Genomic DNA, 17240 nt, shown 5'->3' with positions numbered 1-17240 from the left:
CCTGCTCTACCACTGTACCTGGCTGCTTCACAACTGCCTCAGTTGGTTTATTTTCTTTCAGCATTATCAATCAGAGATTACAGGTGTAAGAACTGTGTAACAACATGTTCACTGTTATCATATTGTACTTACCAGGGAATCAAAACTATGACTGTTTAGCAAGACTGATTATGAGGCTGGATTAATTTTTCTATGATGTTTAAACCCTAACACACTCTCTCCTTTCCCCTCTGCTGTTGTTGTTGACTATACTTTTCCACCTCCTCTCTCTCTCTCTCCCTCTCTCTCAGGGTGGCGGTGACACGCTCCAAAGACATCCCGTTATTTGGGCCTCTGTTCCCCAAGGGTGCTCGATTCCCCCGTTCCCCTGCCTTTAGAGACTTCCTGCTGGCCAAGGCGGTGAATGCTGAGAACGCTGCAGAGAAGGCGGAGAAGTTCCGCTCTATGGCCACCCGGACACGACAGGAGTACCTGAAGGACCTGGCAGAAAACTACGTGACCACCACGCCAATCGACTCCTCCACCAAGTTCCCCCTGCTGTCCCTGGGGAGCAAACGCAAAGACAAACTGAAGGGGGCCAAGGGGGCAGAGCTGCACAGTGCTGGGGCGTTGGTCTGGGCTGTGATGGCCACCAGTGAGAATGAGGGGGAGACAGGAGGACACAAGCTACCCTGTCTACTGGGGGTTTCAGCTGAATCAGTGGTGCTGATCGAGAGATACACACGGAGGGTGGTGTTCAACTGCTGCTGCCGCGATGTGATTGGCTGGAAGGCGGTGATAGACAGCAGGGCCATAGGCGGGCCTTGCCTGGATATCTTCTATGAGAGGGGGGAGGCTGTGTCAATCAGTGTGATGGACAGCCAGGCGGAGGAGATACGGGAGATGGTGCAGAGACTGGAGGTGGGAAGTCTTTAAAACACGTCTGCTCATAAACTATTAAGTTAGTGAATCATTGTTTCTGTTCTGATGATACATTACTGGATACTCACTGTGTCCTGTTTCTGTGTCCAGTTGGTGACACGGGGGTGCGAGGCACGGGAGGTGACCCCCCTGCGTGACGGGGTGGGCCAGCCAGGCTTCCTGATGAGCGAGGAGGGCTTTGTGACGGATCTGCAGCGGTTCGGCTATGCGGAGAGCGGGGGTCTGCAGCTGGGGGCGCGGGTGGTGCGTCTGTGTGGCCATGCCCTGGTGCACCTAGGACCAGAGGAGAGAACCAGACTCCTCCGCACCGCCCACAAGATCCACATCACCGTCATCCCTCCAGATGAGAACGGCAAGCCCCGCAGGTCAGAGAGGGGGGTGAAGGGGGGTCAGGGGTAGTGAGAGATGGATGGGGATACATGACAGTGTGGAGGGGAGGGTAACATGGTGACAATTAAGGGGAGAGAAGGGTGGGGGAGAGGCAGATATGGAGAGAAGGATGGGGGTCAGGGTTCAAGGAAGTTTGGTAGGTGAAGACTAATGTTGATAAGGAGTTAAAGGACAAGGGAGGGAGGGAGAGAGGGGGGGGGGGGCAGATGAATTCAGGAGGTCAGGGACACACCATTACAGGGTCACAGCTCACTCTGTTGTTTATGGCGTGTTGTAGTCAGTGTCCCACCAGCTGGTTAACCACCAATCAATGTGTCTAATGGCCTCTAATGATAGTGACCCAGGTAGTGGCAGTTAGCAAAGACCTCTACATTCTTCTACTGTCAGCCAGATGGACAGTGTTACTGCAGCCTGGTAAAGGAGGAACTTCTCAGACAGAGGAAAGGCAAAACTAAACAGGATATTAACAGGGCTCATGTACATGTCAAACTGGCTGGTGGAGCTATCTACAGAGAGAACCCCTCATTAGTAGATATGGTTTTGACAGTCGTGTTTAAGAACAACCCCAAAAGTGTGGCCACTGTCAGAATGTTGTTATGTCTTATAATAGGGAATGACAACTCTTGGATTTCAAAGAGATGCCATGTTTTTTCACTGGTAAATCTATGTTTTTGTTGTTGTGCAAAATCCTCAGAGGTACTGCTCTAGAATACTGTACCATTCATGAATAAACGGAGTGTATTAAAAGGGATGTATATATTTATGTAATATTTATTCAGTAATACCATCTTGTTAGTGAAACTTTTCTTGCTCTCCTGCTGTCTCTAATGGCTCCAGGAGTTTCTCAGAGTTATACCAGAAAGCCATCCAGGATGCAGAGCGTAAGCCTGGGGAGGGCCAGTCTGGAGAGGCCTGGGTGCTGGACGAGAGGGAGGAGGAGGAAGAGGAGATGGAGGAAGAGGAGCGGGAACAGGGAGAGGGGAAGGAGGCGGAGACGATGGAGGGAACAGCAGAGGGAGGAGAGGCTGAGGACAGGCTGTCAGAGACTGGACAGGGTGAGGAGGACCAGGGGGACCAGGGCTCCCTCCTCTCCCCACCCAGCCTGCCTCTGTTACGGGCCACCTCCCTGCAGGACCACCCACTCAACCAGATCGTGGAGATCACCCCCTCCCAGCTAACACGCAGCTACTCCTTAGAGAGGCACCCGTCCTGCCGAGACATATGTGACAGGTATGTGACCTCCACCCTCAGCCCCATCATAAACCTCAGGTTATTTATTCCTCAGAGGATTCTCTGACATCCTTGTCATCATGAGTTCAAACATCATGGTTTTTACTAGGTATTATTGTGTGTGTTTATGGTTTCATCGAATGAACTCAAATTTTAGCCCAAATCTCAGCTATCCCGAAGATGACTAGATTAACTAGTTTGCCCTCCAGATTGGATTGGAAAGTCATTAGTGTAAACAGCGGATTTATAATCTGTGTATGTCTCAATCTTTGTGTCTCTCTGTGACAGGCATTTGTATGACAACGTGGGTGTGAAGTTGAAACATCACATCTATGAGAACCCAGAGGAGCTGAGAGACACCACGCCTGACCTCATCCTGGCTGTCAAACCCAAGATGCCCCTGGACGAGGAACAGGTACAGACACACACAGGCATGGAGACAAATGACAATCTGGATAATAATCTGATGAAGGTCCACACCCCCTAGTCTGACTGTTTTTCTCTCTCTCTCTTTCCCTCTAGTTTGTGGGGGCTGAGTTGGGTGAGGAGAGGCCATCAGCGAGTGACTCCTCCCTGTCCTCCACCCGGTTGTCATGTCTGAACAGAGCGGAGAGAAACTCCCGAGCCCTGAGCCTACACAACTCCATCACCAAGAGTGGGTGTTCCACCACACCACTCACTCTATCCTGCATAACATCCCAATTCCTCTCCAATGTCATTACACACCTCATTACCATCACCACATCCTCAAATATCAACTACCCCTAGGTAGACGTCCTAGTTTTAGGTGAGGATGGTGATGATGTGTGTTATGAATCCTATTTCCCATGTATTTCTCCTGTTTATTAAACAGCACTTTAACACTGGCATGCATAAACAATAGCGTCTATTAGCGACTGCTCAGCGATGTTGATCACCTTCCTGATGATGGCAAACAGACAGTTGTTCGACTGCCACAACAGCTTGAGAGTGAGAGCAGTAAAACAAAAGAAAGCTAACTGTAAAGAGAGAGAGGAGTAGCTATGATAAGAGAAGGACTATGAAGGCAAGTGTCACGATCGTCAAAGGTAGAGAGTGAGGACCAAGGCGCAGCGCGTGAAAAGAACATCTTCTTTTATTTAGAAGAGAACCAACACAAAACGAAACCACTTTAACAAACTAACAAAATAACAAAACTGACGAACGTGAAGCTAAGAATGAACTAGTGCATGCATGCAACATAGAACATCGACATAGACAATTACCCACAAACAGCTAAAGCCTATGGCTACCTTAAATATGGCTCCCAATCAGAGACAACAGAAATCAGCTGTCTCTAATTGGGAACCCATTCAGGCAACCATAGACTTTCCTAGACAACTACATACAACATTAAACCATCTATACACCTTAACCCTCTAAACCATACAACACCCTAGACAATACAAAAAACACACAAACTTCCCCATGTCACACCCTGACCTAACTAAAATAATAATGAAAACAAAGATATAAAGGCCAGGGCGTGACATAACCCCACCTTAAGGTGCGAACTCCGGGCGCACCAGCACACAGTCTAGGGGAGGGTCTGGGTGGGCTTCCGTCCACGGTGGCGGCTCCGGCACTGGTCGTGGTCCCCACCCCACCACAGTCACTACCCGCCTCCGTAGCTTCCTCCAAATGGCCACCCTCCACATTAACCCCACTGGATTAAGGGGCAGTTCCGGACTAAGGGGCAGCTCCGGACTAAGGGGCAGCTCCGGACTAAGGGGCAGCTCCGGACTGAGGGGCAGTTCCGGACTGAGGGGCAGCTCCGGACTGAGGGGCAGCTCCGGACTAAGGGGCAGCACCAGGATAAGGGGCAGCTCCGGACTGAGGAACGGCAGCTCCGGACTGAGGAACGGATCCTGGCTGGATGACGGCTCTGGCGGAACCTGGCTGGGCGGCTCATGGCTGGCTGACGGATCTGGCTGCTCATGGCTGGCTGACGGATCTGGCTGCTCATGGCTGGCTGACGGATCTGGCTGCTCATGGCTGGCTGACGGATCTGGCTGCTCATGGCTGGCTGACGGATCTGGCTGCTCATGGCTGGCTGACGGATCTGGCTGCTCATGGCTGGCTGACGGATCTGGCTGCTCATGGCTGGCTGACGGATCTGGCTGCTCATGGCTGGCTGACGGATCTGGCTGCTCATGGCTGGCTGACGGATCTGGCTGCTCATGGCTGGCTGACGGATCTGGCTGCTCATGGCTGGCTGGTGGATCTGGCTGCACATGGCTGGCTGGCGGATCTGGCAGATTCTGTCTCTGGCAGATCCTGTCTGGTTGGCGGCTCTGGCAGATCCTGTCTGGTTGGCGGCTCTGGCAGATCCTGTCTGACGAATGGCTCTAGCGGCTCCTGACTGACGAACGGCTCTGACGGCTCGGGACAGACGGGCGGCTCTAATGGCTTGGGACAGACGGGCGGCTCTAATGGCTTGGGACAGACGGATGGCTCTAATGGCGCTGGGTAGACGGACGGCTCAGATGGCGCTGGGTAGACGGATGGCTCAGATAGCGCTGGGTAGACGGATGGCTCAGATAGCGTTGGGTAGACGGATGGTCTCAGATGGTGCTTGGCAGACGGTCAGTTCAGGCATCGCTGTGCAGACGGCAGACTCTGGCCGGCTGAGGCGCACTGTAGGCCTGGTGCGTGGTGCCGGAACTGGGGTTACCGGGCTGGGGACACGCATCTCAGGGCTAGTGCGGGGGAAGGAACAGGGCATACTGGACCCTGGGGATGCACATTAGGCCTAGTGCGTGGTGCCGGAACTGGTGGTACCGGGCTGGGGACACGCATCTCAGGGCTAGTGCGGGGAGCAGCAACAGGACGCACAGGACTCTGGGGACACACAGGAGGCTTGGTGCGTGGTGTAGGCACCGGTGGTAAAGGGCTGGAGACACGCACCATAGGGCTAGTGCGTGGAGAAGGCACTGGTGGTACTGGGTAGGGGCGGGGAGGTGGCGCCGGAAATACCGGACCGTGCATGCGTACTGGCTCCCTTGAGCACTGAGCCTGCCCAACCTTACCTGGTTGTATACTCCCCGTCGCCCGACCAGTGCGGGGAGGTGGAATAACTCGGGCTATGTAGGCGAACCGGGAACACCATGCGTAAGGCTGGTGCCATGTACGCCGGCCCGAGGAGACGCACTGGTGACCAGATGCGTTGGGCCGGCTTCATGACATACGGCTCAACGCTCAATCTAGCCCGGCGGATATGTGGAGCTGGAATGTACCGAACCGGGCTATGCCCGAGTACAGGAGACACCGTGCGTACAGGAGACACCGTGCGCTCTACTGCGTAACACGGTGTCTGCCCGTACTCTCGCTCTCCACGGTAAGTACAGGGAGTAGGCGCAGGTTTCCTACCTGACTTCGCCACACTCCCTTTAAGGCCCCCCCCAAGAAATTTTTGGGTTGTACTCACGGGCTTCCAGCCTTGTTTCCGTGCTGCCTCCTCATATCGCCTCCTCTCGGCTTTAGCTGCCTCCAGCTCTTCACGAGGAAGGCGATATTCTCCCGGTTGTGCCCAAGGCCCCTTACCATCCAGTATCTCCTCCCATGTCCATGAATCCTGTGTAGGTGGATCCTGTTGCCGCTTGACACGCCGCTTGATCCCGCATTGGTGGGTAATTCTGTCACGATCGTCAAAGGTAGAGAGTGAGGACCAAGGCGCAGCGCGTGAAAAGAACATCTTCTTTTATTTAGAAGAGAACCAACACAAAACGAAACCACTTTAACAAACTAACAAAATAACAAAACTGACGAACGTGAAGCTAAGAATGAACTAGTGCATACATGCAACATAGAACATCGACATAGACAATTACCCACAAACAGCTAAAGCCTATGGCTACCTTAAATATGGCTCCCAATCAGAGACAACAGAAATCAGCTGTCTCTAATTGGGAACCCATTCAGGCAACCATAGACTTTCCTAGACAACTACATACAACATTAAACCATCTATACACCTTAACCCTCTAAACCATACAACACCCTAGACAATACAAAAAACACACAAACTTCCCCATGTCACACCCTGACCTAACTAAAATAATAATGAAAACAAAGATATAAAGGCCAGGGCGTGACAGCAAGGCCGTCTGAAACAAAAGGCCTCTGTGCAGACCCTGTGCCAGCTGATGAGGCCAGGCCGAATGGTGCTATTACAACTGTTCAAAAATGCTCTCTGCTGTAATTGAGACTCAAATCCCTTTTTAGCCCCCAGACCCTTTCTCCCCTAAACCCTTCTCCGCATTATCCTCCTTTAGCCCTCCCTTCCATCCCCTTTGTCCCTCTTCTTTCATCTAGGCTGCCCCCTATCCCCATAACCCAGTATGCCCCCGCCCCTCTACCATCCCCTACCAGCTACACACCAAAGGAGGGCCAGATGGGGGTGGGCTTTAGGCTGCCTCAAATCAAGGATCCCTTTTGGACCATCTGCTCTCTCTCTTTCTCTGCCGTGAGGCTATGAGACTCATCACAGTGTTTCTGTAAGAGCTCACACACTCATCCTCTCAGCAGATACTTCAGCTTTCTTGGAGGAGATTGTCTCTGTTTCCCTCCCCACACTCCAGAAGGCCGTCACACACAGAGATTGAAAGAACCCACTTCTCGCTCTCACACTGCAGCTAGTCGGGCAGCGCCACCGAGGCAGCAAAGCATTGTGGTAGCACCCCCTGGTGGTGGCTCTTTGTCCTTGTTGAACCACAGAAGGAATTTGCCTGCTCATAAATCCCACAATTCTGTTGTGTTGTCCTGCTGTATTGTCATGGTCTGCTGCTCACCTTGTTGATATGCCTTTGTTATGAAAGCCCATTGAAACTCTGTGTCTCTCTTCCAGTCCTGTCGGAGACCACAGATTCCTCAGAGGAGGAGTGGCAGTCTATAGCTGATCTAGCCACGGCATGCCGCAGCATCCTAGAAGCCTTGTCACGTGAAGGTAAGAAGACATCCATCTGCATGGGATGACAACAGATTATGTTATTTTACTAAATGCATCTACAGCTGTCATATTTGATACATTACCACAGGAAATTGTCAAATTAGCACTGTTGAAAACAAAATACTTTATTTTCTATCGAGTGTATATGGCTGGCTGTGTATGACTGGCTCTGTGTGGTTGGGCTCAGTGACTAACATGGGTAAGTGATGTGTCATATTTCACAACGTAAAGCAGGAGATGGGACCCAAGGAGCAGACTCCCTGACAGATGGCAAGCTAAAGGACATGAAGGACAGGTGGGTTTGGGTCTCTAGCTATACACGGCTGGTAGCCTAGTGGTTAAAGCGTTGGGCCAGTAACCGAAAGGTTGCTGGATTGAATCCCCGAGCTGACAAGGTACAAATCTGTCTTTCTACCCCTGAACAAGGCAGTTAACCCGGTGGGCTGTCAATGAAAATAAGAATTTGTTCTTAACTGAATTGCCTAGTTAAATAAAGGTTAAATATCAAATGAAAAATAAATACATGTACACACTGAGATTGGATCACTGTAGACCTCTATGCATGTCTCTCTGTGTATGTGAACTCCAAATGGTGTCTGACTCATTGTCCTTTGTGTGGATCTTCTTGTGGGAGGTTGTAAATCAGAGATGGACTTTTGAACAGTGTGCATATTTCAGCCTCTCTGTTGCTCATCATGATACTGGCTCTTTGGCATATTGCCTGTCCTTAGATCTCCCCTCATCATCTCTCACACTCTCTTTCTTTAACTCTCCAACTCTCTCTCCCGCTGTTATGTATTCTCCTTCTTTCTCTCTGATTAATAATCATTTGGTGGTTGCTTATATTTGTCCTGTTTCATACGTGTTAATTGGACATGTATTTTTGTGCATATCCCAACTCCCCCTGAGACCCCCTCAGAGAGTGGGGTCACAGCCAGTACCTCAGCCTCCTCTCTGTTTGAATCAGTGTGAATGCATGTGCCTCTTTCACCCCATTCCCCCCTTTATTGTGCCTCACATTCTGACTCAAAGTCTCTCTCTGTCTTTTCACACAAACACAAAACAGAGAGGATACAGGCAGGGCCGGATCCAGGCATAAGCGACATAAGCTGTCTCCTAGGGTGCCCGACCACCTATCAAAAAATCTATATATATATACACTACCGTTCAAAAGTAACTTTCTCCTGAAACTTGTCAGTCTATTCTTGTTTTGAGAAATAAAGGCTATTCCATGCGAGAAATTGCCAAGAAACTGAAGATCTCGTACAACGCTGTGTACTACTCCCTTCACAGAACATCGCAAACTGGATCAAACCAGAATAGAAAGAGGAGTGGGAGAAAGTTCTTTGTTTCTGGACATTTTGAGCCTGTAATCGAACCCACAAATGCTGATGCACCAGATACTCAACTAGTCTAAAGAAGGCCAGTTTTATTGCTTCTTTAATTAGCACAACAGTTTTCAGCTGTGCTAACATAATTGCAAAAGAGGGCCTCCCGGGTGGCGCAGTGGTCTAAGGCACTGCATCCCAGTGCTAGCTGTCCCGAGTGGCGCAGTGGTCTAGCTGTGCCACCAGAGATTCTGGGTTTGAGTCCAGGCTCTGTTGCAGCCGACCGGGAGGCCCATTGGGCGGCGCACAATTGGCCCACCATCGTCTGGGTTAGGGAGGGTTTGGCCGGCAGGGATATCCTTGTCTCATTGCGCACTAGTGACTCCGGTGGCGGGCCGGGCGCAGTGCACGCTGACCAGGTCGCCAGGTGTACGGTGTTTCCTCCGACACATTGGGGTGGCTGGCTTCCGGGTTAAGTGAGCAGTGTGTCAAGAAGCAGGGTCGTGTTTTGGAGGACGCGTGGCTCTTGGCCTTTGCCTCTCGAGTCCGTACGGGAATTGCAGCGATGGGACAAGACTGTAACTACCAATTGGATACCACGAAATTGGGGAGAAAAAGTGGTAAAATAAAAAAAATTCTAACCAGCTATCTAAACTTGTAGGAATCATGGTTGAATTATCGACAGGGCCTCTAAAATGTTTTGCCTGCGAGGTGGTGTAGCCCCCCAACAAAATTTTGCTCAAGGCCCCCAAAAGGCTAGGGCCGACCCTGGATACAGGAAACATACAGACAGCACCAAACTATGTGCATTATACTGAGTGTGTGTCTCTGTGCCGTTTCGCCAGTGACTCACCGGGCCACCTGGAGGAGAAGGTGTCCCAGCTGGAGGACATGCTGAAGAGGCTGCAGGACGACTTGCAAAAGGTACTCCCCATTCAGATGGCCAACCACAGCCCCTCCCCAGACCCCCCCCACAGCATCCTGCCCACACAGTGACCCCACGACCCCCCCATCCCGTCCACTTACCCCCCACCCTACCTTGTACCCCACCCTCCCTTCTCCTCACCCAACCCCCTGATTCCTACTGCAGACAGACAGACAGACGGACGGACGGACGGACGGACGGACGGACGGACGGACGGACGGAATGTAGAAGTAGGGTGGGCCAAGCAAAAGAAACCTGTCATGTCATTGGGCAGGGTGAACAGAGGAGATGAGAAGATTGGCTGGAGGGACTTACGGCAACCATGCTCACTCTCTCAACACTAAGTGACCAATGGCAGTAGAGGCAAGTACAGCATGAGATTTTTCCTCTGTTGTTGCGTTGAAAACAAAATAACAATTGGAAATGGAACTACTAAAAAACAGACCTGAGTTCATTAACCCAATAACCTAAAACGACCTGTGGGGTCCTTCATGGATGTGAAAGATGTAAGCAAAGTTCCTCCTCGCAACCCTGAAGGTCTGACAGGCTGTCAGTCATCCCTGTGTGCAGCCTCAGGACCTCAGCACAATTTCTCCATTCACAGGCTCTTCTCTGGGAAACATGGGGACTTGGGGATGGATGACCTTTGAAGCCTTCAGAACTACTGAATGACTAGCTGCTCTTGTAGTGTTGGTTACACAATGTAGAGCATCTGGGGAGGAAAGGAAGACTGAAGCAAATTGGAGAAAGGGTGAGAAAGAGTAAAAGAAGGAGAGAGAAATGAAGAGGGTTTGGAAGCCTCCCAAGCATCCTTAAACACATTTGGGTGAGACATGATTGCTTTGTTACAGTAACGAGGGTGTTTAATCTCTGAGGTCAAATGAAACCCTATGGTATGCAGTGTGCTATATCCCCTCCAACGTAGTCCTTTTCACCACTCAAATATCAAAGAGACGCCACACTGCCAGTGTTTAAAACTGCCATCCAACTAAGTGAATGACATTCTAAGGATTTTAGTGCAAATGCTATTCGCTCAACTTCTTGAAACATGTGAGACATGAAGCACACATAAGATTCAAACTCTGCAGATATTATGGTCACAATCCTGGGCTATAACTCCAACATAACCAAAGTCTTACCCTCTGTTTTCGTAACTCCCTCCTCTTCCTCTGAACACTCACCATTAACACAGTGTTATCATCAATCTAGACAACACACAGATATTAACAGTCAGAGACAATTAACAAAGAAGGAAGACGACCTAACAGGGACATGCCACATCAGATGATCCATTTTATCTGTTGTTTACCTTCTGCCCTGGTAGAGTGAGTGAGCATGGTTGGTTATGGGCTTTCCCGGTCCCATAGTATGTCCAGCAGAGACAAGTAGGAATTAGCTAAGACCGTGGGAATTGTGTTACCTCAGAGTAGCTGGTTAGGTTCCATTCAGAAGTGTGATGTGAAACATGGACTACTATTGGTTAGTCTTTGGTTTCTGTCTGACTGCCAAGACGGGAGGGTTGACGGTACTGAAGCTAGTGTAGTATGGCCCAGTGAACAATCACCTGATGTGGTGATGATCATTGGTTACTTTGCTTTCTGTTGGACTCTCAACTTTACATGTATTAATTTTCCAATTCTGAAGCTGAGTACTTGTTATTTCAGGTGTATTGATTTGCTCCAGGGCACAGTTGCACTATGGTCCACTAGGGAGTTGAACCAGCAAAGCCATACAGTACTGCTGCTATCAAAGAGAATTCCTATTGACCCAGATTGATGATAACTGGTCTCATCTATCATGAATTGTTATTGTCAACTATCCGTAACCCGTCCCCTCCTCATGCCACGACTCACTGACATCACACCAGACAGACAGACAGACAGACAGACAGACGAGACAGACAGAGAGAAAGACAGAGAGAAAGACAGACAGACAGACAGACAGACAGACAGACAGACAAAGAGACAGCCAGACCAGACGAGACAGATAGACAGACAGACAAACAGACAGACAGAGAGACAGAGAGACCAGAGAGACAGCCAGACGAGCCAGACAGATAGACACAGACAGATAGACAGACAGACAGGAGTCAGTCTGGATAGAACCCTCTCTGTGTAGATAGTAAAACAAATCAACACCATTACATAAGGCAAAGGTGCAGGGAGGCAATATAATTAAGCAATAAGGCACGAGGGGGTGTTGTAAATGGCCAATATACCACGGCATAGGGCTGTTCTTATGCATGACGCAGTGCCTGGCCATAAACCACAAATCCCTGAGGTGCCTTATTGCTATTATAAACTGTTTACCAACGTAATTAGAGCAGTAAAAAGACATGTTTTGTCATACCCGTGTCAGTTAAAGGTTTAGTGTTAAAACAATAATGCTGTTGGTAACACTGGTTGTGCTGGTAGTGGCCCCTGTCTGTTTGTCTACCCTAAGCCTCCGATTTCCTGTCTCTGTCACAACTCTTGATACAGTTTGTGACATAGCAAACAGGAAGCATTTACTATGGCAAATCACCGCTCTAAAAATTGCAATAGCTGATTTCAAACTGAATTCCAAGTAGTGAGAGATTAGGGTGACCCCTGCTGTTTGGTTGATGAGGAATGCAAGACATTTTGGAGCTTGGGTCTTTATGGAAATCTCACTTGTATAACAATCAGCTACATTGGAAATAAAATGTTATGGCAATTCCTCTGCTCTCGTTTAATGAGAGATTGATTTATTAATTGGTTGTTTGGTCTGGAACAAGTGGTTGCCATAGTAAATCCCATCTAAACATTTCCTCCATACTCCACTTCTCCCCTATGGAGTGCTTTTATAGAAGGAAATTGGTTTGTATTTGCGTGTGTGAGTGCGTGCGTGTATCTGGTGTGTGTGTGTGTGTGTGTGTACTTCTCTAGTACCCTGCCTTGCTTGCACTGCTACCACAAGGCATGTATGTGTATGTTTGTGAACCTGTCTGTTTGCGCGTGCCTGCTGTCCAGCCCAGTCCAAGCCAGCCCTCACCCACCTCCACCCACACCCAGATCCCTCTCACCCCTCCATCCATCCCAGCCATGGTGGTCTGACAGACGGGTGTTGTTGTGTGCCGCTCCCTGGCAGGAGAAGGAGGACAAGGCGGTGCTGCAGGCCGAGGTGCAGAGCCTCAGGCAGAATAACCAGCGGCTGCAGGAGGAATCCCAGAGCACCGTGGCCCGCCTCATCAAAGTCACCGAGCTGCTGTGCAATGTCAACAAGCCCTGCTAGCTCTCTCACAGTACACACTATGTGTACACAGACACAATATAACACACACAAACAAACTCACATAAACAAAGGCAGACATTCAATATTGTATACAAACACCCATGCACAATACATCAACATACTCTATTACTGTTGCTCACTGTATATTAATACAGACACACACACACATGCATAATACTCTGCATTCTGTAGAATGACATTTGAACTCTGGACCAGCCCATGAGTGTTGAACCAACTGAAAAACAACCCTGAGTCATTTCTCACCATCTGATGGTCTTCACAATAGCTTGACCAGTTGAGCAGCATATCCAGGGTTGCTCTTTGCCCAATAGTGTGTTTCTTTGTACCGTGAGTGTGCGCGTGCGTGCATCACCATGGTTATTTTATCTTGCTTCACATACTTGACAAGTTGGGCAGAATAGCAATTGCTTAAAGCTACCCAATTGATTTAGATGAAGAGACACATGTGCAGCATGTTTGATGGCTGTTTATTTCAATTGACCCAAAGTGTGTGTACAGTATGTAAACAGTAGTCTCTCTCCTCTCTGCTCAACCCTCTCCATGATATGCAACGTCTCGGACTGAGAACAAACAGCTCAGCTGTGCACCATTAGAGTGGAGGGCCTTGGAGCTACATAGGGAAAATGACATGCATGCAGGCAGCCTGCTTGAAAAGACAGACTGATGCATACTGACCCTGCCTCTCTCTGCCAACCTGCTCACAGAATGGTTAGTTCATTGTGTAGAGACACTATTCTCTCCCCTCCCTACCGCCTCAGCTTCATTTGAAGGGTTGTGGACTTGAGTCGGCCAGTAACAGTATTTCACATCTGCTTTCAGGGAATGAGATGCAATTTAGTTATAAGGGAATGGACTCACCGAATGGACTCAGAGAGCTGGTGGTGTTCCGTGCAAGTAGTTGAGACGGATATGGAAGTGGATAATACCTTGGATGAGGATGAAACAATGGAACTTTATCCCTTAAAGACTGGCTGTAGAAGCTACACTGTAGAAAGTACGCCTCCTGCTGGACTGAGCCATGCACTGCCACACAGCAGCTCTCCTTTCAAATAAAAAAACATTGTAGAGATTTAATGTAAACTGAACAGGATTCCTTTAGTAAACACAGCCATCTGTGTTCAATTATATTTTGTGTTTGTTTGTTTGCTGGCTACAATGATAATTCAGTGTATTTGAAAGTCATTTGGAAAGGTTCTAGAGTGGTTGACTGTGGGTGAGGGATTCCCTCATTTCATCTTTCTGTGTGTGTACCTACTGTATGTGTTTCTGCGTTGTTTTTGCACTTTTAGCATAACCTATATGGGCATGGGACAGGGCACTATTTAACCTCCTGCCCAGGTTTATGCCTTGCTTGAAAAATGAAAGTGGATTTGATCTCACCCCACCTCATCTTCAGGTCCACTGCTGATGATGCCAATAACAATATGAGATCAGAGGAGAACGAGATTATTCCTCCTCCAAGACTGTTCTGCCAAAAGACGCCAGGACAGATCTCCTACACCCCACTCAGACCACTGGACCCAGCTGTGACACACCCAAAATAACTAGACTTAAAATTTGGAAGGGATGCCAAACAATCGTCAATCATACTGTCTCAATGCTACTTTTTAAAGACCTACCCTTTTACTTCCTCTTGTGATTTTATTTTAGAGTCACTGTGATTGCCCGGTACCAGCAGATTACCATATATTCTAATTAAATAAAACATCTAAACTTGATCTATATGTGAAGATGACATGTACCAGCTGAAGTGTTCAATGTTACTTAGCGCATTCGGTTGTGTATGCCGTCCATTGCAGGATGGTTTAATATGCAGACCAGTGTAAATGTGGCCGAACAGGCTGTTTGATCCATGCTGTTTGAAATGGTGATGCCTTGTTGGAAATGATTAGCAGAGTTGAGAAGTGGAAGAATATCTGATGTTTTACTGTGTTCTTCGGTATAGTTCTTTAGATTCTAGGAGGTTGTTGAAGCATGATACTGCACCAGGCAACTTCCTAGCTCCCCTCTGTGTGTGTGTGTGTGTGTGTGTGTGTGTGTGTGTGTGTGTGTGTGTGTGTGTGTGTGTGTGTGTATGTATACAAATGTAATAACTTATTAATCTTGCAAATGTGGAATTCCTTGTTGGATGTTTTAATACAAGGGGGGTGGGAGGAAGCAATTACATGTGCTAAAAAGTTAAACTGGTATGGTGGGGGTTGGTTTAAAGGAATAATCTTTTTTTGGTAGAAATTCAAACACAAGAAGACAGCAGGAAATATATTTCTGCAATGTTCTAGTATTTCTTGGGGGGATAATATTGGTTATCATTATCATATTACTATTGAGCTATTCATTCAGAGCTCCTACGTTCACATTCAATAAGGTCTCTAATGCCACTAGGTACGTGTTAAAGAGTGAATCTCAGACTGTCCACAGAGGACCGGACAGGCAACATGGTCAGACTGGTTCATGTGAAGGCTTCTCTCTCAGACATTCTGCCTACCTGAAAGTGTAATGAATGGTAACTCAGCTTGGTGTCTTCATTTCAGTTCTTCATGGTAGCAGACAGTGACAGGTTGTCCTGTACCCTCCAGAATAGACAGGTGTGTCTGCCACATGACAGACGCAGATGGAAGGTTGGTTGGTATGGGGTCTCTCCAGGGTCCGCTCTGCAGCCCTAATTAAATCTAAAAGAAGACCTACAATAAGATGGGTTTAGGTACCCCAGGAAAGTGTCAAATGGGTTATATGAAGACGATATGAAGTTTTGTTAGGTTAATGGGAATTATTCTGTATAACACTGGTTAAAGACCAGTATCCAACCATTCGATGCAGAAAAACACAACTTTCCACAATAATTTGGACAAGTATAAACCATCCTCCAAATCACACTCGAGTGCACTTTGAAGACTCATTTATGCATCACAGAACATATGTCTGACACCTAACACAGAACTTATGTCTGACACCTAACACAGAACGTATGTCTGACACCTAACACAGAACGTATGTCTGACACCTAACACAGAACGTATGTCTGACACCTGACACAGAACGTATGTCTGACACCTGACACAGAACGTATGTCTGACACCTGACACAGAACGTATGTCTGACACCTAACAACACATTACAGATAGTAACAATTCAATAGGCCATTCACTCACCTACTGTAAGCTACTTCAGCTGGCAAATGATCTCCACCCAGCCAATAGTAAACCTGTGAGAAAGATCCCTGGTAGAGACATGTGGATGTTCCCTCCTCCCCTCCATGCTGTAAGAGCACAGATAAATGAACAGTGTTTTCCTGTTATCCTCTTATTGGTTTGCCTTTTATGTCATGGCACCATCCGTACAGGAAACCATGGCGTCAGTATATGCCCTACTTACCACACAGAGCTGGAATGTCAAGATAGAATACAGGACATGATTACCAGTAGAACCACACATGAAGTCATATTCTGGTGTAGGTTTACGGCAGGCCTGGGCCACACATCAGGTCAGAACGGTAGCACACATTATGCACTCAGCTCAGCCAGTTAAAGAGCTGACGTTACCATAACCAGGCAGTGGCACACTGAGGGAATGTATTGTAAAACACAAAAACATGTTTTCAGTATGATGCCACCTCTAAACCTGTTCTTTCCCTCACAGGAAGTCAACTGACTAAATGTTGTTCATGTACTGTGAACTGGAGGACATGGCAATAAAGAATCCTTTAGAAGTGATTGGTGTGTCCATGTTATGATTCTCAATGTTTCTTTCTTTCTGAGACCTGAAAAAGGGCAGTGTTGTGAAGCTGATATCACTTTGTTCAATATCCCATTGAGGATTGTTCTTTTGATGCTATTCAGTGTAATAAAAAGCTACATGTTGATAACAATGTAACAACAAGATTACATCAGATTACAAGTCCTGACTTGAGGGCATTATTAGTTTGAAGGACATCTGCATCATTAGTTTTACTCTGTCTGGTTAATGAAATATTACACAACTCCTACTGCAGTGATACAATAACTAGACCCTTCAAAACCTACATTACATTTGCTGTAATCAGCATCATTCATGTAACTGATACAATGACAAGTAAATATCCTACTCCGAGGCCCTTTCTATGGGTGACTGTAAAGACTAGATATGAAGTTTTTTTCCAAAATGCTATATCAACCAATTTTTCACATTTGTGTTTTTTCATCAGAAATTATTGTTTATGGGGACCTTCATG

At 47.9% G+C, this 17240-nt stretch overlaps 1 protein-coding gene across 7 annotated transcripts in view; it reads left to right on the top strand.

The window, feature by feature from the left end:
* Window positions 1-16743, top strand: part of LOC129863929 (signal-induced proliferation-associated protein 1-like) — a 44514-nt gene extending 27771 nt beyond the window's left edge. Inside the window, exons 8-17 of one of the 7 annotated variants that reach the window (XR_008761031.1) lie at window positions 291-900; window positions 1012-1286; window positions 2149-2541; window positions 2830-2956; window positions 3064-3196; window positions 7406-7504; window positions 7739-7802; window positions 9681-9759; window positions 12869-13741; window positions 13853-13942. Coding sequence is in view for 6 of the 7 variants with exons in the window: in XM_055936369.1 (XP_055792344.1) it covers window positions 291-900; window positions 1012-1286; window positions 2149-2541; window positions 2830-2956; window positions 3064-3196; window positions 7406-7504; window positions 7739-7802; window positions 9681-9759; window positions 13853-14086 (2014 nt within the window). In the remaining variant the exon portion in view is untranslated. The other 6 variants (XM_055936375.1, XM_055936369.1, XM_055936370.1 and 3 more) reach the window with 6 other exon arrangements.
* Window positions 16744-17240: the final 497 nt, after the last annotated feature.

This window comes from Salvelinus fontinalis, chromosome 10 (genome assembly GCF_029448725.1).
Source record: "Salvelinus fontinalis isolate EN_2023a chromosome 10, ASM2944872v1, whole genome shotgun sequence".
Classification (NCBI taxonomy): domain Eukaryota; kingdom Metazoa; phylum Chordata; class Actinopteri; order Salmoniformes; family Salmonidae; genus Salvelinus; species Salvelinus fontinalis.
Note: the sequence above shows the minus strand (reverse complement) of the source record. Positions and strands in the feature narration are given on the sequence as shown.